The 23,285-nt window shown below is 47.3% G+C and overlaps 1 protein-coding gene across 6 annotated transcripts in view; it reads left to right on the forward strand.

Moving 5' to 3' along the window:
• Positions 1-23,285, forward strand: part of LOC139275532 (coiled-coil domain-containing protein 178) — an 846,828-nt gene that overhangs the window by 191,776 nt on the left and 631,767 nt on the right. For all 6 annotated transcript variants that reach the window (XM_070892705.1, XM_070892709.1, XM_070892736.1 and 3 more), the window contains 2 exons: positions 13,750-13,903; positions 21,863-21,958. In XM_070892705.1, the coding sequence (XP_070748806.1) occupies positions 13,750-13,903; positions 21,863-21,958 (250 nt within the window). The remainder of the gene's footprint in view (positions 1-13,749; positions 13,904-21,862; positions 21,959-23,285) is intronic.

A 23,285-nucleotide genomic window follows, 5' to 3' on the forward strand; every position in this document is an offset into this window, starting at 1 on the left:
ACTTAGTGTCATCCGCAAATTTGGAGATACTACATTTAATCCCCTCATCTAAATCATTAATGTACAGTGTAAACAGTTGGGGCCCCAGCACAGAACCTTGCGGTACCCCAATAGTCACTGCCTGCCATTCTGAAAAATCCCCATTTACTCCTACTCTTTGGTGTTCTGCAGCTCTACCCATATAGATTCCACATCATCCAAGCTAATGTCCTTCCTAACTATTGCCTTAATCTCCTCCTTAACCAGCAATGCTACCCCACCTCCTTTTCCTTTTATTCTATCCTTCCTGAATGTTGAATACCCCTGGATGTTGAGTTCCCTTTTTTATTTTTACGCCAGACAGGAATGTACAATTGTTGTAGTTCATCCATGCGGTCTCCAAATGTCTGCCATTGCCCATCCACAGTCAACCCCTTAAGTATCATTCGCCAATCTATCATAGCCAATTCACGCCTCATACCTTCAAAGTTAGCCTTCTTTAAGTTCTGGACCATGGTCTCTGAATTAACTGTTTTATTCTCCATCCTAATGCAGAATTCCACCATATTATGGTCACTCTTCCCCAAGGGGCCTCGCAAAACGAGATTGCTAATTAATCCTCTCTCATTACACAACACCCAGTCTAAGATGACCTCCCCTTTAGTTGGTTCCTCGACATATTGGTCTAAAAAACCATCCCTTATGCACTCCAGGAAATCCTCCTGGAGCCACGTCTCCGTAATCCCAATCACATCATATTTGTTAACATCTATTTGCACAGTTAATTCATCCACCTTATTGCGGATACTCCTTGCATTGAGACACAAAGCCTTCAGGCTTGTTTTTTTAACACCCTTTGTCCTTTTAGAATTTTGCTGTACAGTGGCCGTTTTTGTTCTTTGCCTTGGGTTTCTCTGCCCTCCACTTTTACTCATCTCCTTTCTGTCTTTTGCTTTTGCCTCATTTTTGTTTCCCTCTGTCTCCTTGCATTGGTTCCCATCCCCCTGCCATATTAGTTTAACTCCTCCTCAACAGCACTAGCAAACACTCCCCCTAGGACATTGGTTCCAGTCCTGCCCAGGTGCAGACTGTCCGGTTTGTACTGGTCCCACCTCCCCCAGAACCGGTTCCAATGCCCCAGGAATTTGAATCCCTCCCTGCTGCACCACTGCTCAAGCCACGTATTCATCTGCGCTATCCTGCGATTCCTACTCTGACTAGCATGTGGCACTGGTAGCAATCCCGAGATTACTACTTTTGAGGTCCTACTTTTTAATTTAGCTCCTAGCTCCTTAAATTTGTTTCTTTTGTAATTATCCAGTCATCTGGCACCAGCTCCATATCCGAGGAGGATTGGAAGATTATGGCCAGTGCCTCCAAAATGTCCACCTTTACTTCCCTCAGCATCCTAGGATGCATTCCATTCAGTCCTGGTGACTTATCTACTTTAAGTAGAGACAGCCTTCCTAGTATCTCCTCCTTATCAAATTTTATCCCATCCAATATCTCAACTACCTCCTCGTTCACTATGACATTGGTAGCATCTTTTTCTTTGGTAAAGACAGATGCAATGTACTCATTTAGTACCTCAGCCACGCCCTCTGTCTCCATAGGTAGGTCTCCATTTTGGTCCCTAATCGGCCCCACCCCTTCTCTTAGAAACATAGAAACATAGAAAATAGGTGCAGGAGCAGGCCATTCAGCCCTTCTAGCCTGCACCGCCATTCAATGAGTTCATGGCTGAACATGAAACTTCAGTACCCCCTTCCTGCTTTCTCGCCATAACCCTTGATCCCCCGAGTAGTAAGGACTTCATCTAACTCCCTTTTGAATATATTTAGTGAATTGGCCTCAACTACTTTCTGTGGTAGAGAATTCCACAGGTTCACCACTCTCTGGGTGAAGAAGTTTCTCCTCATCTCGGTCCTAAATGGCTTACCCCTTATCCTCAGACTGTGACCCCTGGTTCTGGACTTCCCCAACATTGGGAACATTCTTTCTGCATCTAACCTGTCTAAACCCGTCAGAATTTTAAACGTTTCTATGAGGTCCCCTCTCATTCTTCTGAACTCCAGTGAATACAAGCCCAATTGATCCAATCTTTCTTGATAGGTCAGTCCCGCCATCCCGGGAATCAGTCTGGTGAACCTTCGCTGCACTCCCTCAATAGCAAGAATGTCCTTCCTCAAGTTAGGAGACCAAAACTGTACACAATACTCCAGGTGTGGCCTCACCAAGGCCCTGTACAACTGTAGCAACACCTCCCTGCCCCTGTATTCAAATCCCCTCGCTATGAAGGCCAACATGCCATTTGCTTTCTTAACCGCCTGCTGTACCTGCATGCCAACCTTCAATGACTGATGTACCATGACACCCAGATCTCGTTGCACCTTCCCTTTTCCTAATCTGTCACCATTCAGATAATAGTCTGTCTCTCTGTTTTTACCACCAAAGTGGATAACCTCACATTTATCCACATTATACTTCATCTGCCATGCATTTGCCCACTCACCTAACCTATCCAAGTCACTCTGCAGCCTAATAGCATCCTCCTCGCAGCTCACACTGCCACCCAACTTAGTATCATCCGCAAATTTGGAGATACTGCATTTAATCCCCTCGTCTAAATCATTAATGTACAATGTAAACAGCTGGGGCCCCAGCACAGAACCTTGCGGCACTCCACTAGTCACTGCCTGCCATTCTGAAAAGTACCCGTTTACTCCTACTCTTTGCTTCCTGTCTGACAACCAGTTCTCAATCCACGTCAGCACACTACCCCCAATCCCATGTGCTTTAACTTTGCACATTAATCTCTTGTGTGGGACCTTGTCGAAAGCCTTCTGAAAGTCCAAATATACCACATCAACTGGTTCTCCTTTGTCCACTTTACTGGAAACATCCTCAAAAAATTCCAGAAGATTTGTCAAGCATGATTTCCCTTTCACAAATCCATGCTGACTTGGACCTATCATGTCACCATTTTCCAGATGCACTGCTATGACATCCTTAATAATTGATTCCATCATTTTACCCACTACTGAGGTCAGGCTGACCGGTCTATAATTCCCTGTTTTCTCTCTCCCTCCTTTTTTAAAAAGTGGGGTTACATTGGCTACCCTCCACTCCATAGGAACTGATCCAGAGTCAATGGAATGTTGGAAAATGACTGTCAATGCATCCGCTATTTCCAAGGCCACCTCCTTAAGTACTCTAGGATGCAGGCCATCAGGCCCTGGGGATTTATCTGCCTTCAATCCCATCAATTTCCCCAACACAATTTCCCGACTAATAAAGATTTCCCTCAGTTCCTCTTCCTTACTAGACCCTCTGACCCCTTTTATATCCGGAAGGTTGTTTGTATCCTCCTTAGTGAATACCGAACCAAAGTACTTGTTCAATTGATCCGCCATTTCTTTGTTCCCCGTTATGACTTCCCCTGATTCTGACTGCAGGGGACCTACGTTTGTCTTCACCAACCTTTTTCTCTTTACATACCTATGGAAACTTTTGCAATCCGCCTTAATGTTCCCTGCAAGCTTCTTCTCGTACTCCATTTTCCCTGTCCTAATCAAACCCTTTGTCCTCCTCTGCTGAGTTCTAAATTTCTCCCAGTCCCCAGGTTCGCTGCTATTTCTGGCCAATTTGTATGCCACTTCCTTGGCTTTAATACTATCCCTGATTTCCCTAGATAGCCACGGTTGAGCCACCTTCCCCTTTTTATTTTTACGCCAGACAGGAATGTACAATTGTTGTACTTCATCCATCCGGTCTCTAAATGTCTGCCATTGCCCATCCACAGTCAACCCCCTAAGTATCATTCGCCAATCTATCCTAGCCAATTCACGCCTCATACCTTCAAAGTTACGATTCTTTAAGTTCTGGACCATGGTCTCTGAATTTACTGTTTCATTCTCCATCCTAATGCAGAATTCCACCATATTATGGTCACTCTTCCCCAAGGGGCCTCGCACAATGAGATTGCTAATTAATCCTCTATCATTACACAACACCCAGTCTAAGATGGCCTCCCCCCTAGTTGGTTCCTCAACATATTGGTCTAGAAAACCATCCCTTATGCACTCCAGGAAATCCTCCTCCACCGTATTGCTTCCAGTTTGGCTAGCCCAATCTATGTGCATATTAAAGTCACCCATTATAACTGCTACACCTTTATTGCATGCACCCCTAATTTCCTGTTTGATGCCCTCCCCAACATCCCTATTACTGTTTGGAGGTCTGTACACAACTCCTACTAACGTTTTTTGCCCTTTGGTGTTCTGCAGCTCTACCCATATAGATTCCACATCATCCAAGCTAATGTCTTTCCTAACTATTGCATTAATCTCCTCTTTAACCAGCAATGCTACCCCACCTCCTTTTCCTTTTATTCTATCCTTCCTGAATGTTGAATACCCCTGAATGTTGAGTTCCCAGCCCTGATCATCCTGGAGCCACGTCTCCGTAATCCCAATCACATCATATTTGTTAACATCTATTTGCACAATTAATTCATCCACCTTATTGCGGATACTCCTTGCATTAAGACACAAAGCCTTCAGGCTTGTTTTATTAACACCCTTTGTCCTTTTAGAATTTTGCTGTACAGTGGCCCTTTTTGTTCTTTGCCTTGGGTTTCTCTGCCCTACACTTTTCCTCATCTCCTTTCTGTCTTTTGCTTTTGGCTCCTTTTTGTTTCCCTCTGTCTCCCTGCATTGGTTCCCATCCCCCTGCCATATTAGTTTAAATCCTCCCCAACAGCACTAGCAAACACTCCCCCTAGGACATTGGTTCCAGTCCTGCCCAGGTGCAGACCGTCCGGTTTGTACTGGTCCCACCTCCCCCAGAACCGGTCCCAATGCCCCAGGAATTTGAATCCCTCCCTGCTGCACCACTGCTCAAGCCACGTATTCATCTGCGCTATCCTGCGATTCCTACTCTGACTATCACGTGGCACTGGTAGCAATCCCGAGATTACTACTTTTGAGGTCCTACTTTTTAATTTAGCTCCTAGCTCCTTAAATTCGTTTCGTAGGACCTCATCCCTTTTTTTGCCTATGTCGTTGGTACCAATGTGCACCACGACAACTGGCTGTTCTCCCTCCCATTTCAGAATGTCCTGCACCCGCTCCGAGACATCCTTGACCCTTGCACCAGGGAGGCAACATACCATCCTGGAGTCTCGGTTGCGGCCGCAGAAACGCCTATCTATTCCCCTCACAATTGAATCCCCTATCACTATCGCTCTCCCACTCTTTTTCTTGCCCTCCTGTGCAGCAGAGCCAGCCACGGTGCCATGAACTTGGCTGCTGCTGCCCTCCCCTGATGAGTCATTCCCCTCAACAGTACCCAAAGCGGTGTATCTGTTTTGCAGGGGGATGACCGCAGGGGACCCCTGCACTACCTTCCTTGCTCTACTCTTCCTGCTGGTCTTCCATTCCCTATCTGGCTGTGGACCCTTTCCCTGCGGTAAGACCAACTCACTACACGTGATACTCACGTCATTCTCAGCATCGTGGATGCTCCAGAGTGAATCCACCCTCAGCTCCAATTCCGTAACGCGGACCGTCAGGAGCTGGAGGCGGATACACTTCCCGCACACACAGTCGTCAGGGACACCGGAAGCGTCCCTGAGTTCCCACATGGTACAGGAGGAGCATAACACCCGACCGAGCTCTCCTGCCATGCCTTAACCCTTAGATACACTTAAACTGGTAATAACAATGTTAAAAGTTACTGACCAATATAAGAAGAAAAAGAAAAACTACTCACCAATCACCAGCCAATCACTTACCCCCTAGGCTGTGACGTCACCTTTGTTTTTTTGCCTTCTCCCTGTAGCTGCACCGGCACGCCTCTCGCCGACCCCGGACTCGCGCTGCTCCGAGCTCCCGCCTCCTCGACTGACTGCTCGAACTGCTCGACTCCCGCTGGCCTTTATAGGCCTCTCGCCGACCCCGGACTCGCGCTGCTCAGAGCTCCCGCCTCCTCGACTGACTGCTCGAACTGCTCGACTCCCGCTGGCCTTTATCGCCGACCCCGGACTCGCGCTGCTCCGAGCTCCCGCCTCCTCGACTGACTGCTCGAACTGCTCGACTCCCGCTGGCCTTTATAGGCCTCTCGCCGACCCCGGACTCGCGCTGCTCCGAGCTCCCGCCTCCTCGACCCGTTTACTATTTATATGCCTATAGAAGACTTTTGGATTCCCTTTTATCTGTTCTTATACTCGCTCTTTGCACCTTCTTAGTTTTTTTTCTCTTCCCCTTTGAACTTTTTATATTCAGCCTGGTTCTCACTGTATTCTGTCATATGCCCCCTTTTTCTGCTTCATCTTACTCTCTATCTCTTTTGTCATCCAGAGAGCTCTGGCTTTGGTTGCCCTACCTTTCCCCCACATGGAAATGTACCTTGACTGTACCTGAACCATCTCCTCTTTAAAGGCAAGCCATTGCTCGATTACAGGTTTGCCTGCCAGTCTTTGATTCCAATTTACCCGGGCCAGATCCATTCTCAACCCGCTGAATTTGGCCTTCCTCCAATTAATGACTTGGATGATGGTATAGCGAGTTGTATATCCAAGTTTACAGACAGCACAAATTTATTTGAGATCTTTAAAATTAGAGCTCGGCCATTTAAGAGTGAAATCAGTGAAAAGCTGGATGTCCCTTCCCCAAAAAGGCTGTGGATGCTGGGTCAATTGAACTTTTCAAAACTGAGTTTGATAGAATTTTGTTTGGTAAGGGTGTCAAGAGATTATGGAGAAAAGGTGGTGTAAGATACCTTACTCGTTTATACATATATACATAGGGTTAAGATTTGGCTTCATCTCATATGATTAAGGTTTTTGCTTTCTTTTTACTTTTTGACAGCATGTAGATTTGTACTGCGGCTAGAAATAATGAAATGGTTAAAGTTGTTCATTCCCAGGAGGATTTAGGGTTTAATTTTTCAGGGTACAATTTAACTGACTGTGCTGCTTAGCTTGTGCTGAAAGTGCAAGATGTGTGATTCGTGCCTTCACTTTTATTTTATTGTCACATTGTGAAACGAGATAGCTAAGACCATCTTGACATCATCATCATCATAGGCAGTCTCTCGGAATCGAGGAAGACTTGCTTCCACTCTTAACATGAGTTCTTAGGTGGCTATACAGTCCAATTCTCTGTCACAGGTGGGGCAGATGGTCGTTGAGGGAAGGGGTGGGTGGGGCTGGTTTGTCACATGCTCTTTCCGCTGCCTGCGCTTGATTTCTGCACTCTCTCGGCAACAATACTCGAGGTGCTCAGCGCCCTCCCGGGTGCGCTTCCTCCACTTAGGGCGCTCTTTGACCACGGTTTCCCAGGTGTCAGTGGGGATGTCGCACTTTATCATGGAGGCTTTGAGGGTATTCTTGTGACATTTCCACTGCCCACCTTTGGTTCGTTTGCCGTGAAGGGGTTCCGAGTAGAGCGCTTGCTTTGGGAGTCTCGTGTCTGGCATGCGAACTATGTGGCCTGCCCAGTGGAGCTGATCAAGTGTGGTCAGTGCTTTGATGCTGGCGATGTTGGCCTGGTCGAGGACGCAAATGTTGGTGTGTCTGTCCTCCCAGGGGATTTGTAGGATCTTACGGAGACATCGTTGGTGGTATTTCTCCAGCGACTTGAGGTGTCTACTGTACATGATCCATGTTTCTGAGCCATACAGGAGGGCGGGTATTACTACAGCCCTATAGACCATGAGCTTGGTGGGAGTTTTGAGGGCCTAGTCTTCAAACACTCTTTTCCTCAGGCGGCCAAATATGCACTGGCGCACTGGAGGCGGTGTTGGATCTCGTCGTCAATGCCTGCTCTTGTTGATAGGAGAGTCCCGAGATATGGGAAATAGTCCACGTTGTCCAGGGCCGCGCTGTGGATCTTCATGATTGGGGGACAGAGTGCTGTGCAGTAAGGACAAGCTGGTGGAGGACCTTTGTCTTGCTGATGTTTAGCGTAAGGCCCATGCTTTCGTACGCCTCAGTAAATACGTCGACTATGTCCTGGAGTTCAGCCTCTGTACGTGCGCAGATGCAGGCATTGTCCGTGTACTGTACCTTGACGACAGAGGTTGGGGTGGCCTTAGACCTGGTCTGGAGACGGCGTAGGTTGAACAGCTTCCCACTGGTTCTGTAGTTTAGTTCCACTCCAGACAATAGGCCAGGATGGTAGACAAGTTGGCATCTGGTGTTTTGTAAGGAACTACCTCATTTCTGGGGTCTTGTTCACAATAACAATTGTCATGCCATAATGAATCAGTAAGGACAGTGTGTGTCACAAGTGACTCTTAAAGATCTTGAGCTTTCCTTAACAATTTGTAGAGTCAGGATTGAAAGGTTCAATAACGTTTACGTCTCTACCCAGGGCAATATGGCATTATTGTGTTTATTTCTCTCTGTGTCTGCTTAAAGACATTACATGTATCTGGACCTTGTCAAACACAATAAAGGAATTACTTTGTAACCATTTTTGCTATGTCAGATTTGAATTGTCTTACAATATGTAAATGGAGTTGAGGTACAGATCAGCCATGATCTAATTGAATAGCAGGACCAGCTCAAGGGGCTGAATAGCCAATTCCTGTTCTTACGTTTCTATGTCCCACCCCCAAATGAGGTGCTGCGGAAACTTATTGGAGAACGCCAGGAACTGCATTATCTGAGCTGAATTTCTGGTCGTTTACAGTGGGAATGTGTCAAATTTTCAACCTCAGTACTTCCTGCGATTTATAAGACCAGTGAAGAAAATTTCTGTATTTTGGTTCATTAATAACTTGGGGTCAAAGGAAGCAGTCTTAATATATAAGATTTTATTGTAACACATAAAAGAGCAACAGTAATTAAGTATTATTGTAACACCACAGCTATTATAAGATAAATCAATTTTCACACAATTAGCAAGACTGTCATAATATTTTGATTTTCAGCAGCAGCAGTATATTTTCTTAGAGTGGTACATTAATTTTTGAATTTATGGGTGTCATGTATTCAACCAGCATTGTAACCCATGTATAATCTGACCTAGGTTGTACACTGTGAGAACAATGACCACAAGGTGGGAGACACTCCTAACCTGGACCTTCAGGTACAAAAGGGGAAGCTCGGCCCACCTTCATCACTTGAGTGCTAAGGAATAAAGGTCAGGTCACAGACTGACCTTCTCTCAAGCATGGGCCTCGTGTGCATTTATACCTTATAGTAAAGACCTATCAATGGCGACGAGAAACTGGGATTTAAACCACGCGAGCATGGCCACGAGCAGAACAGACGAGAGGTACTGTGTTAAGGAATGGTTGGGACAGAGATTCAACATTGTTAAAGCAGCATACAGTTCTCCAGACAGACAAGGGCAATCGGGCATGCCCCAACCTGTAGTCGAGCCCAGAGGGGGAGTTCGACAGAGACAATGGCAAGTTGAACGGCCATTCACGCCATTGCAAGGGACAATGCGGCCAGTAATGGGGCCATCAACACCTGCTAATGGCGCACTCAAGGACAATAACAGGGGCAGTCAGGGACGATCGACTGGCAAAGGACCTTTTGTTTCCAACAACAGCTCATGTTGGAGGCGTGGAGGCACACACTCAGCCGGAGTTTGCAGAGATGAGAAAAATATCTGCAGAAATTGCAGAAATGAACGCTGGGGTAAATCGCTGGAAGCTGAAGTTCAGCGAGTTCATTGGAGCACGTATACAGTTCATACACCAGGACGCCACCAATAATGATGAAAGTGCTCCTCAATGGCATTCCACTATCAATGGAGCTAGGCACGGGTGCCAGCCAGTCCCTGATGGGTATCAAACAGTTTGAAAAATTGTGGGCGTCCAAGGCCAGGAGGCCAAAATTATCGGCGACTGACGCACAGCTACAGACTTACACAAAGCAGATCATTCCAGTGCTAGGCAGCGCCACTGTAGTCGTGACTCTCAAAGATTCGGAGAACAGGTTGTCACTCTGGATTGTCCCAGGGGACGGTCCCGCACTACTGGGGAGGAGTTGGCTTGCTGTCATGAACTGGAAATGGGGCGATGTCAATGCAATTTCCTCTATGGAGCGAGTATCATGCTCACAGATCCTGGACAAATTTGACTCATTATTTCAACCCGGCATCGGCACTTTCATGGGGGCCAAGGTAGTGATTCACATAAACCCGGACGCCAGGCCAGTACACCACAAGGCTAGAGCGGTGCCGTACGTGATGCGGGAAAAGATAGAAGGCGAATTGGACCGCCTGCTGAGGGAAGGCATCATCTCGCCAGTCGAATTCAGTGACTGGATGAGCCCGATCGTGCCGGTGCTCAAGGCGGATGAGTCGGTCAGGATATGTGGTGATTACAAGGCCACCATCAATCGGGTGTCTCTCCAAGACCAGTACCCGCTACCGAGAGCAGAGGACCTCTTTGCGACGCTATCCGGTGGCAAACTTTAAAAAAAAATTGGACCTGACCTCTGCTTACATGACCCAAGAGCTGGCGAGTGAGTCGAAGAACCTGACCACCATCACGACACACAAGGGGTTGTTTGAGTACAACAGATGTCCGTTCGGGATTCGCTCGGCTGCCGCGATCTTCCAGCGAAATATGGAAAGCCTCCTCAAGTCGATTCCAGGGACGGTGGTTTTTCAGGACGACATCCTCATCACGGGTTACGATACTGAAGAACACCTCCACAACCTGGAGGAGGTGCTACGCAGACTGGACCGGGTAGGACTGCGACTGAAAAAGGCGAAGTGCGTCTTCCTAGCTCCAGAGGTAGAATTCCTGGGGATGAGGGTTGCAGCAGACGGGATCAGCCCTACTGCGTCCAAGACGGAAGCTATCCAGAGACCACCCAGACTCCGTAACACGACGGAGCTGCGTTCTTTCCTGGGGCTCCTGAACTATTTTGGTAACTTTCTTCCCAAATTGAGCACGCTGCTAGAGCCGCTACACGTGCTCCTACATAAAGGTCACGAATGGGTCTGTGGGGACAGCCAGGAAAGGGCTTTTAATAGAGCACGCAATTTGTTATGTTCCAACACTCTGTTAACACTATACGACCCATGTAAGAAGATTGTGTTAACGTGCGATGCATCATTCTATGGTGTCGGATGCGTGTTGCAGCATGTCAATGTCAAGGGTCAGTTACAGCCAGTAGCTTATGCCTCCAGGAGTCTGTCCCAGGCAGAAAGGGATTACGGGATGCTAGAAAAGGCAGGAAATTTGTGCTGGAGACAGATCACAAACCCCTAATGTCCCTTTTGGCCGACAACAAGGCCATAAATGCAAACGCATCGGCCCGCATACAGAGGTGGGCACTCACGTTAGCCGCCTATGACTATACAATTCGGCACAGACCGGGCACCGAAAACTGCGCTGATGGACTCAGCATGCTCCCATTAGCCACCACTGAAGGGGCTACCGAGCATGCTGCTGAGATGGTCATGGCTGTTGAAGCTTTCGGAAGTGAAGGCTCACCCGTGACAGCCCATCAGATTAAAGTCTGGACAAATAGAGACCCGCTATTGTCTCTAGTCAAGAAATGTGTCCTGAATGGGGACTGGGCAGCCACGTACAGGGCATGCCCTGAGCAATTTAAACCATTTCACAGGCGCAGGGATAAACTTTCGATTCAGGCCGATTGCCTACTGTGGGGAAACCGCGTAGTCATGCCCCAGATGGGCAGAGAGGTGTTCATCAGAGAACTCCACAATGAGCACCTGGGCATTGTCATGATGAAGGCAATTGCCAGGTCACACGTTTGGTGGCCAGGGATAGACGCAGACCTGGAACTTTGTGTTCGCAGGTGCAACATGTGTGCCCAGCTGGGCAATGCGCCCAGGGAAGCCCCCCTTAGCCCCTGGCCATGGCCCGCTAAGCCTTGGTCACGCATCCATGTGGACTACGCAGGTCCTTTCATGGGAAAAATGTTTTTGGTTGTAGTCGACACCTACTCCAAATGGATCGAGTGTGACATTGTAAATTCAAGCACATCCTCTGCCACGGTAGAAAGTCTACGGGCAATGTTCGCCGCCACGGTCTACCGGACTTCTTGGTCAGCGACAATGGCCCATGCTTTACAAGCACCGAATTCCAGGACTTCATGGCAGGCAATGGAATTAACCATGTCAGAACGGCACCGTTCAAGCCGGCCTCAAACGGCCAGGCAGAACGAGCAGTGCAGATAATCAAACAGGGGATACTCAGAATCCAAGGGGGTTCTCGACAAAGACGCTTATCACGCCTCCTGTTGGTCTATAGATCCCGACCACACTCGCTCACAGGGGTTCCACCCGCAGAGCTGCTAATGAAAAGGATGCTCAAAACCAGGTTATCCCTTATACGCCCTATGAAAGAAATTGTCGAGAGCAGGCGCCAGCCACAATATGACTACCATGACAGGAATGCGAGGGCGCGATGTATTGATGTAAATTATCCTGTTTTCGTCCTCAACTATGCTGCAAGGCCCAAATGGCTCGCAGGCACTGTGATTGCCAAAGAGGGAAATAGGATTCTGGTAGTTAAACTTACCAATGGACAAATCTGCCGCAAACACGTGGATCAAACAAAAAGGAGGTTCAGCAACCCCATAGAAGAAGCAGAGGAAGAACACGATGTAGAGTTCACTCCACCACAGGTGACCGAACACCGGAACCAAAGGGAGGAGAGCCCAATCACTGTGGGCAGTCTGGGTAGGCCTGAGGCACCGCAAACGGCAGACACTCAGGCCAGCGCCCAACAACCGGAGCCCCAACTCAGGCGCTCTACAAGAGAGTGTAAACCACCAGAGAGACTCAACCTGTGATCCCAATAATACTTTGGCAGGGGAGGTAATGTCATGTATTCAACCAGCATTGTAACCCATGTATAAACTGACCTAAGTTGTACACCGTGAGAACACTGACCACTAGGTGGGAGACACTCCTAACCTGGACCTTCAGGTATAAAAGGGGAAGCTCCACCGACCTTCATCACTGGAGTGCTAAGGAATAAAGGACAGGTCACAGACTGACCTTCTCTCAAGCATGAGCCTCGTGTGCATTTATACTGTATAGTAAGGATCTATCAATGGGAGTTCCTTCTTTCATAGTTATCACTTGTAAAAACACTTTTTATTCTTTGCATGGAGAGCTTCGCTGCATGATACGTTATTAAGTTCATGGTAGTTTACAACTGGTATGTAATTTATTTCTGATTCTGAGTACTTAGTGTAAATTAATTAAATGTGAATCTGGTTACGTTCAACCTCACCCTCCAACTCACCAGCACTTATTTTGGGCCAGGAAAGCTCAAATAAGTATCGCTTATTGTTGTTATAACATGTAAGTTATGAATTGATGGGTTCATATTAATGCCTTTTGTGTTACAAACAAAGGAAGAATTGTTTGCTAAACATTTTTTTAATGAAGGTAGTGGCTTGTTTAACTATTATCAACTGATCAATGCCAGTCAGAGAAGCCTACATTGAAAATACTATTAAAGGGTTAACATATTTCAAAAATATTATAAAAGGCAGTACATAACTTTACGTAAAAAATTATGTGTGTGTCTGTTTTTTTGTGATACCCCTAGATATTTAGTTGAGGATCATTGTTTAATATTAAGATAATCTGTATTATTTGGATTATTACTTTTTCATTTAGTTAGGTTATTTATATTTTTTTAAAATTTTTGCACTGAACCCTATGCATAATCTGTGGACAAAACTGTTTCTGTGAAAGAGAAAAAGGTTTATACAAGCTTCATAACTGCTTTATAACACACAATCTTTCTATTTAATAGAAAGGACATAATCGATGCCAAAGCTCTCTTTAATATTTATACTACTCGGGAGTCAGAAATTCAGGATCAGCTTGTAGCAGTGGAAAAATTACACAACCAACTTATGAATGAATTATCTGATTTGGAACAGCAGAGAAATATCAGGGTGGACAAAGTAAGTTTTTCATTTGGTTTTACTCATTTTGATTTTCTGAATGTGCGCTTTCGGTGGGAGTGCACCTATGATTTCCTGATATGGGCTCCAGTATCTGCGGAACCATGCCCAGAGCATAATTTCATAAACTCAGATCTAATAAGTCAACTCTAAAGCCACTTGATTTGAAAGTAAGAAATAGCTGTCTTTTAAAATCCAAAATACCTACAAAACCATCTTGAGTGAAATATTAGCCCGGAATTTGCGGTCCTGATGACGCCGAATTAGCAATGTTGGTCATCATTTCGCCTTTGAAACTGACAGCAACTTCAGGATTTAACACAGGCGCAGCCTAATGTGTGAAAATCTTGAAGTTACAGTCTGTTATTCACTGCTCCTCCACAGGCTGCGCTGTGCCCCACCGTACCACAGAGCCGGCCATCAGTGTAATCTCTCAAATCATGATGAAAACTTCGGCTCTTCTGCGTTAATTATGCTGTTAAATACCCTATTAAAAGTTAGACACAAAGAGATGAGGTGTAACTGGGGTATTAACAGGGTATTAACAGCGTATTGACTGCTAAACAAAGGTTATGGCCCTGAAAGATGAATTTTAATTTTGTGCAGTGTCAAACTTATCCATTTTAATAACACTTAAATCATTTTAAGAAACTTAAAAACTGTTAATTTTTTTTAAGTTTGTTTATCTTTATTTCAGGTTTGCCTTTTCCCCATGTGAGAGCCCCAATCTTTGATTTCCTTTCTCTAACATTTTTAAAAAGTTAGAATTTTAAGAGCTTACCCACTTCCTCGTTCGCTGTCTGAGAATTCTGTGTTTTGATTGGCTGCTTAGACCACTTGTTGACATCATAGCAGCTCGTCGCTGGGAATCTCCATCAACTTCCATTGATTTCAATTATGCGTGAGCAACCCAAAATTCTCACCACAGTGATCGTGAGATCTTTGAGCGAAGCTTACTTCACAGCCAGTGACGAACGCCTTTGCTTCGCTGCTGACCACAAATTCCAGGCCAATGGCCAGGAATTTCCTCAGAGCTGCTCCTGCTCCACCGTTGTAACTTAATCAGAAGTGCGGTGGAAGCTGCAACAATGGCGTAAAACATGGGATATTGCATCGGCTGACGGTTGTACAAATAGCCCATTGGCGTGGAGAGGAAAACCAGGCGGAGCAAATAACAGACGGCCAATTCGATATCACCTGTTTTACCCCCCCGCCGAAGTTGAAAGATCCGGTGCTTGTTTAGACGCATAAATTGGGTTTTTGCCGCACTTTCAGCGAAGTTACGGAAATGGAGCAGGAGCAGTTCTGAGGAAGTGCCCAGCAGTTCTGAGGAAGTTACCTATTGAATGAGAACTGTACCCTATTTAACAGATTTTATATAGAAATCAGGTTTTTAATATAGTTGTATTGTTCAAAGTGAAATCTATTTATGTTTGTATTCATTAAGTGCATTTGTTATTACTTTAAAGCAGCCAGTATTTTAATTGGGTAACACCTCTGCTACAATAGAAGACAAAGGAATGTTAAAAAAGTACATTAAGGGCCCAAGTTTCCACACGCGCCTAAAAAAATCCTCGGTATTCTCCATCTACCTGCAGGTCCTCTGGCCCTCGGCGCAGCCAGCACGAGCTGTGGGGGGGCGGAGCCAGGTCCCTGCGCTGAAAACAGTGCCGGGACCTCTGCACATGCATGCTACAGTGGGCACGCAAGTGCAGTAGCTCCAGGCACCGAACTGTGTGGGAGGGGCCCGAAGCACGCAGCCCCGAGCCCTGGCTGAATGGCCTCACTGGGGCTGCGTGAATAAGGCTCCTCCCACGGCCAGCTCCTGCTCCCCTGCTCCCCCCCCCCCCGACCAGACCCGACACTCGCTCCCCGCCCCCCCCTGCCTCCGGACCAGACCCGACACCCGCTCCCCCCCGCCCCCTGCCTCCGGACCAGACCCGACACCCGCTCCCCCCCGCCCCCTGCCTCCGGACCAGACCCGACACCCGCTCCCCCCCGCCCCCTGCCTCCGGACCAGACCCGACACCTGCTCCCCCCCGCCCCCTGCCTCCGGACCAGACCCGACACCTGCTCCCCCCCGCCCCCTGCCTCCGGACCAGACCCGACACCTGCTCCCCCCCGCCCCCTGCCTCTGGACCAGACCCGACACCTGCGCCTCCACCCCCGCCCCCCCCGCGACTGACCCGATCCGACCCGCGCTCCTGTTCCCGCTCCCCGCCCCCCCCGACTGGACCCGACCCGATCCGCACTCCTGTTCCCGCAACCCAACTGGACCCAACCTGCGCTCCTGTTCCCGCTCCCCGCCCCCCGACCCAACCGCCCCCCCGACCCGACCCCCCCCGCCCCCACTGGACCCGACCCGACTCCCGCTCCCGGACTGGATCCGACCTGATCTCCCCCCCTCTTTCTCTCTCTCTCTCTCCCCCTCCTCTCTCTCTCTCTTCCCCCCCTCTCTCTCTCTCTTCCCCCCCTCTCTCTCTCTCCCCCCCTCTCTCTCTCTCCCCCATCTCTCTCTCCCCCCCTCTCTCTCCCCCCCTCTCTCTCTCTCCCCCCCTCTCTCTCTCCCCCCCTCTCTCTCTCTCCCCCCCTCTCTCTCTCTCCCCCCCCCTCTCTCTCTCTCCCCCCCTCTCTCTCTCCCCCCCTCTCTCTCTCTCTCTCCTCCCCCCCCCTCTCTCTCTCCTCTCTCCCTCTTCCTCCCTTTCCCCCCCTCTCTCTCCCCCCCCGACCCGAACCGAACCGACCCGACCCGACCCAACCCAACGCCACCTACCTGTAAATCTGGTGCTGGGGACGGGCCCTGCCCGAAGTCTCGGGCCGGCCCGTTCAGCCTTCGGTCCCGAAAGGCCTGCCTGAAGCACTTTCACACAGGTAAGAAGATGGTTTATTTAATCTTTTCTTTGCTTATAAATGTTTATTCAGGTTGGATTTATTTGTATAATATTTGTATAAGTATAAATAAGGATTTATTATAGAATTTAATGACTTCCCTTCCCCCCTCCCCCCCACCTCGTTCTGGCCACCTAATTTGTAACCTGCGCCTGATTTTTTAATGTGTAGAACAGGTTTTTTCAGTTCTACAAAAATCTTCACTTGCTCCATTCTACTTTAGTTTGGAGTACGTTTTCACTGTGGAAACTTTCAAATCAGGTGTCAGTGGCCGGACACGCCCCCTTTTGAAGAAAAAATTCTGTTCCAAAGTAGAACTGTTCTACCTGACTAGAACTGCAGAAAAAAAAATGTGGAGAATTGCGATTTCTAAGATAGTCCGGTCTCCAGCAGTTGCTCCTAAAAATCAGGCGCAAATCATGTGGAAACTTGGGCCCTAAGAGTCTGTCCGCTAATATTGTCAACAGTAATTTATAGACTTATGTAACATGTTCATTGAATGACAAAACTTTACAGCACAAAGGAGGTCATTTGCCCATTGTGCCAGTGCGAGTTACCAGTGCTATTCCCCAACTCTTTCCCCAGATATCATTTAAAATTTTTATTTTTCAAACATTAATTCCTTTTTTAAAAGCTATTATGGATTCAGCTTTCACCACTGTTTCTGTTAAGCTTTCCATCACCTAAAAACCCTCTGTGTAAAAACATTCCCCTTACCTCACACTTCATTCTTTTGGTGGTGATCTTTAAATTTCTACCATCTAGTTCCTGACCGACCAACTACTGGAAATACTTTGTTCCAATTTATCTTGTCAACTCTTTTGGGGGACAAAATAAACATTAGATCGAGTGCTCCCCGATCTGGGGGACACTCCAGACACTTTTAACTGCCCTCTTTTAAAAAAAAATTTTTGTTTTCTTTTGTGGGTTTTTTTTGTGATTTTTTTTTTTGGGCATTAAAATCATATAATTTACAAGTGCCCCCTATAAAAGGGGAGGGGGACACTAAAACCCGGCAATTAAAACAAATTAAACTTTAAAACATAAAATCAAATTAAAATTTGGTTGCCGGGGGTGATGATGCACTCCAGTCCCAACAGCGCCCACCTCTCGCGGAAGGCCGCGAGCGTAACGGTGGACACCACGTGCTCCATCTCCAAGGACACCCTGGCCCGGATGTAGGCGCGAAGAGAGGCAGGCAGTCAGACTGAACGACCCCCTCGACCACCCGCTGCCTGGACCGGCTGATGGCACCCTTGGCCGTGCCCAGGAGCAGTCCTACAAGGAGGCCTTCGGACCTACCCGCTCCCCTCCGCACAGGGTGCCGAAAAATCAGGTGTGTGGGACTGAAGTGCAGCCAGAAATTGAGGAGCAGCCCCATTAAATAATGGAACAGGGGCTGCAACCTCGTACATTCACTAAAAACGTGGAACACGGACTCTTCCAGACCGCAGAAATTGCAGGCGGCCTGGGAGCCCGTGAACCGGCTTAAAAATTTGTTGCACGGGACTGCTCCGTGCACCACCCTCCAGGCCAAGTCCCCGATAAATAGTGGGAGGACACCCGCGTAGAGTGCACTCCATCGGGGACCCCCGCCTCCTCCGGATGGCAAGATGGTACGCCATGGCGTGTCCAGACGGCAGACGAGGATGGCAAGGTTGAGAGTGTGCAGGAGCAGCCCATACAGGAAATCCCTCCGTGCAGAACTGAAAGGCACGGAGGGGATTTCCCCGAGGCGGCTCAAGTTGTGAGGCACCGGCTCCCGAGGGAGGTTCCGGGGTTTGGCGCCAATGAGGAATTCTGTCCGGACGGGGTTCAGTTCGGACGGGATCTCCCCACGTGCTTGAGCCTCCTCGACACACCTAGCGTGGTGGACGTCGGCCGAATTTAGGCGCCGTGCCAGCATGTCTGGCGCCATCCAGCCCGCTCCTCCGCCATCGAGCAGGTCCCTGACCCTGGTCACCTCGGCAGCCACAGCCCTCTCGTCTGACTGCCACCTAAAACCTCGGTTGTGGAGGTACGGATTCCTGAGCAGCGGCTCCTGCAGGACAGCCACCACTCCAGCCGTTGGAGAGCTGCGCTTGGTGGAGACTTTGTTCCAGACCCTGATGAGTTCCTGGTAAAAGACAGGCAGCCCCTGGACGACGGTCCTGATGCCCCCCCGAGCTCACAAACAGGAGCTGCGTGTCGTAGTTGAGGCTGTGCTGCTGGCGGAAGAAATACGTCGCCAGCGCATGCTACCTAGGAGGGGGCTCGACGTAAACGTATCTCTGCAGGGTCAAGTCGCTAGCTGGGTGCTGACGCACACCAACGACTGACCGCCCTCCCTAAGCGGGAGACTCAAGACCGCGGCAGAGACCCAGTGCTTCCTGTTGTTCCAGAAGAAGTCCACCAGCTTCTTCTGTATCTTGGTGACAAACGCAGGGGAAGGGGTCAAAGTGACCAGCCGGTACCACAGCATGGCGGCCACCAGCTGGTTTATGACTAGCGCTCGACCCCTGTAGGACAGCACTCGGAGCAGTCCTGTCCAGCGCCCTAGGCGAGCGGCGACCTTGGCCTCCAGCTCTTGCCAGTTCACCGGCCAGGCTTCCTCGTCGGGGCTAAGGTAGACTCCCAGGTAGAGGAGATGGGTCGTGCTCCAGGCAAAAGGCCTGAGCTCCTCCGGCAGGGAGTCCACCCGCCACTGACCCACCAGGAGTCCGGAACATTTCTCCCAGTTGATCCTGACGGACGATGCAGCCGAGTAAATCTCCTGGCACTCACGCATCCTCCGCAGGTCGACGGGATCCTCTACCGTGAGGAGCACGTCATCGGCGTAAGCCGAGAGGACGAACTCCACGCCCGGAATCTTGTCAAAGCCTTCATAATTAGAAACACCTGTATCAAATCCAATGTTCTCTTGTAATGAAAATAACACCAGATTTTCTAATCTCCTAATGACTAAAACCTCTCATTCCTGGTATCATCTTGGTAAATCTCTTTTGTAACCCCTCCATGGCTTTGATATCTTTCTAAATGTCAGGCATCAACAACTGGACATAGTATCTAACTGTGGCCTAACCAATGATTTGTATAGGTTTAGCAGTACTTCTTTGCTTTTGTACTTAATCCGCTTATTTACAAAATCTAGATCTCGCATGCTTTTTTAACAGCTTTATCAACTTGTCCCCACTTTTAATTTTTTTTTTATAGCTGAACCCCTAAGTCTCTCTGCTCCTTTACTCATTTTACAGTTTTAGTACTACTGTATATTTCCTCTCCATCTTCCTCGTAAAATGTATCACATCACATTGCTCCATATTAAATTTCATCTGATATCTATCTGCCCAATCAACTAACCTGCCCTATTATTATTTATGTCCTACTAAAATAAATGCAACAATTTATTATTGTGGCCTAAATTACTTGACCTATTAACATGTCTGTTACATCCATTTGAACAGACATGTTAATAGGTCAAGTAATTTAGGGGATTCGCCGCTCTCTGAGTGAGGAAGTTCCTCCTCATCTCGGTCCTAGATGACCAACTCCTTATCCTGGGACTGTGAACCCTATGAACTCACTCAGAGAATTGTGAACTTGTGGAATTGTTGTTGGGGCCAGTTCGTTAGATATATTCAAAAAGGAGTTAGATATGGCCCTTATGGCTAAAGAGATCAAGGGGTATGGAGAGAAAGCAGGAAAGGGGTACTGAGGTGAATGATCAGCCACAATCGTATTGAATGGTGGTGCAGGCTCGAAGGGCCGAATGGCCTACTCCTGCACCTATTTTCTATGTTTCTATGTTAATAATAGATTGTTACATTTGTGGTGTACTATTGGCATGTTATATGATAAAATTAATAATGTCTTGAGGATAATGCAATTGATATTGATAGAAATAGTACAGTTTCAAAGGGGGTGCTGGAACAGAGAGAGCTGGGGGTGTACGTACACAAGTAATTAAAGATTGCAGGACAAGTTGATCAGGTTGTTAAAAAAGCATACGAGATCCTTGGCTTTATAAATAGAGGCATAGGGTGCAAAAGCAAAGAAGTTATGCTAAACTTTTATAAAACACTGGTTAGATTACAGCTGAAATATTGGGCTCAATTTTCCCGGGTCCCACCCGCATAGTGCGGAGGGACCTGGAGATGACGGAAAACCCCGAAGGTCGGGTTTCCCAGCACGCTGTGGAGTTTTAACTGGCTGGCTTCCAGTTGTGCAGGGAACTCGGAGGAGGAGGCCGCAGCAACAGGTAAGTGCTGGGCCCAGGATGGTGGGGGCGGGGAGATCCAAGCTGGTTGGCAGCCCACCCCCTGTCCCGCCTGAGTGAAAGATAAAAGTGGGCGGGTTGGAGTTGGGTTGGAGTTGGTGTTCAAATTTTTGCAACTTTCATTTCCCCCCCCCCGACCCCCCATGCCTCCAACACACCCGCTCGTATCTCAGAAAATTCCGGCCATTGTGTTCAATTCTGGGCACCACACTTTAAGAAGGATATCAAGGTCTTAGAGAGGGTGCAGAGGCTATTTACTAGAATGATACCATGAATGCAAGACTTCAGTTCGTGGACAAACTAGAGAAGCTGGGGTTGTTCACCTTGGAGCAGTGAAGGTTAAAGGACGATTTGATAGAGGTGTTCAAAAACATGAAAGAGTAAATAAAGAGGCAGCAGGGCTGATAACCAGAGGCTACAGATTTAAGGTAATTGGCAAAAGAACCAGAGGCGACCTGAGGAAAAAAATTACACAACGAGTTGTTATAATCTGGAATTCACTGCCTGAAAGAGTGGTGAAAGCAGATTCAGTAACAACTTTCAAAAGGGAATGGGATAAATATTTGAAGGGGGAAAATTTGTAGGGCTATTGGAAAATGGAAAGGGAGTGCGACTAATTGCATAGCTGTTTTAAAGAGCTGGCATGGGCACGATGGCATCCTGTGATATATCATTCCATGTTTCTATGATTCTGTCTATTTCAAAATTTATGAATTGCCTATTGAAAATAATTAAAAGCAAATAATTTTTTAACATTTTAGCCTTGAAGTTCTAAAAGTTGGACTAATAGTTATTACCCTTGTTTTTTTTTACAGGTAAAACTATTGAAAATTAAATATTCAGAACAAAAAGCCTCGCTCAATCTCCTGACAGTGTCTTGCAATAACCTTGGACAAACTGTTAAAGATAGAGTAAGAGACTACTATTCCCCATTTTAATGTTCTGATGGAGTTGCAAATGAAACATCAATCTATCTTTCTCTTTCAGATATTAATCAACCTGCTCTGCATTTCCAGCAATTTCTTTTTTTATTTCAAATTACCATAATTTGTGGTTTACTTTTAAAACAACATTGATCGATCCCATGCTTCCAGTGCAGAATGGAAGTCAGAAATCAGACCACAATATAGTTGCGGCAATTTTCCAACCCATGTTTCTGTCAAGTGTGGCACCCTGCTCAAGAGTATGGGATTAGTGAATTTACCCCTTTACCTCAACATTTCACATTCAGCATATTCTGGTTTGAACTTTGTTGGAATTATAGCATTGAAATTCTTGTTGACATACTCATTTACAATGGTGGAATTGTGTGGGTGGGAGCAACAATTACACAAGTTCCTGAATTAATGCACTCCCAGCCCATTGAGCACAGCACTGTAAATTCCTGTAATGCTTTCCTGCTGATGGTGAACATTCTCACACACAATGTACATTAACATTATCGATGCAAATCTGTTAATGCATGCAATTTGAGAGGAAACCCTCCATTTATTCCTGTTCCTAAACACTGCTTATACAGTGTGTTAATCTAGCCCATTTCAAATGGGTGTTAAAGGCCATCAATGTTCCAGTATGTCAGGAATTGATCCTTTCAAATTGCAGCATTCATTTCTTTTTGCTGCCACACATGTAAGCCACGGGAATTGTTTCAATTCTCCCCACTAACTTTATTAATGAAATTTAATCGAAGAGAAAGAATAAAGGACACCAGAAAAATTAGATAGCAATAGAAGTGAACTGAGCTCATCTGCCCATATACTACCCACTGTATTTACATGTCCAGGTGCAGCCACCTGGCAATAACTGAAACCACTCACTGCCTCTGCAGCCTTCAGCTCAAGAGGGAAGTAGTTACAGAGATGTCCCGTTGACTTCAAGAATATTTGCAGCTAACCTCCAGGCATAGGAGGGTGGGTGAAAGGAGGCACAAATTTCACAGAAGAGGTGGTGACCTTGATTTAGCAGGATAGAAAATCCTCTGCTTCTTAAAGGGGCAATGGCACTACTGGTGGAAGCAGAAAACCTGGGAGAGGAGGATAATAGCAATGGAAAAGTGAAGGGCAGCAAACTTCTCAGAATCAGTCCTGGATGCCTTACTGATGGAAATGCAGAGCAGGAAGGACACACTATTTTGGATCAATGGAAGGAGATCCTTGAAGTCAGTTTTTTCTGGGACCATATCTCAAAGATTCCAGGATCGCCAGCATACCGTCTCTAAGGGCTTGCAGGATCTAATTG

This window comes from Pristiophorus japonicus, chromosome 1 (assembly GCF_044704955.1).
Source record: "Pristiophorus japonicus isolate sPriJap1 chromosome 1, sPriJap1.hap1, whole genome shotgun sequence".
NCBI lineage: Eukaryota > Metazoa > Chordata > Chondrichthyes > Pristiophoridae > Pristiophorus > Pristiophorus japonicus.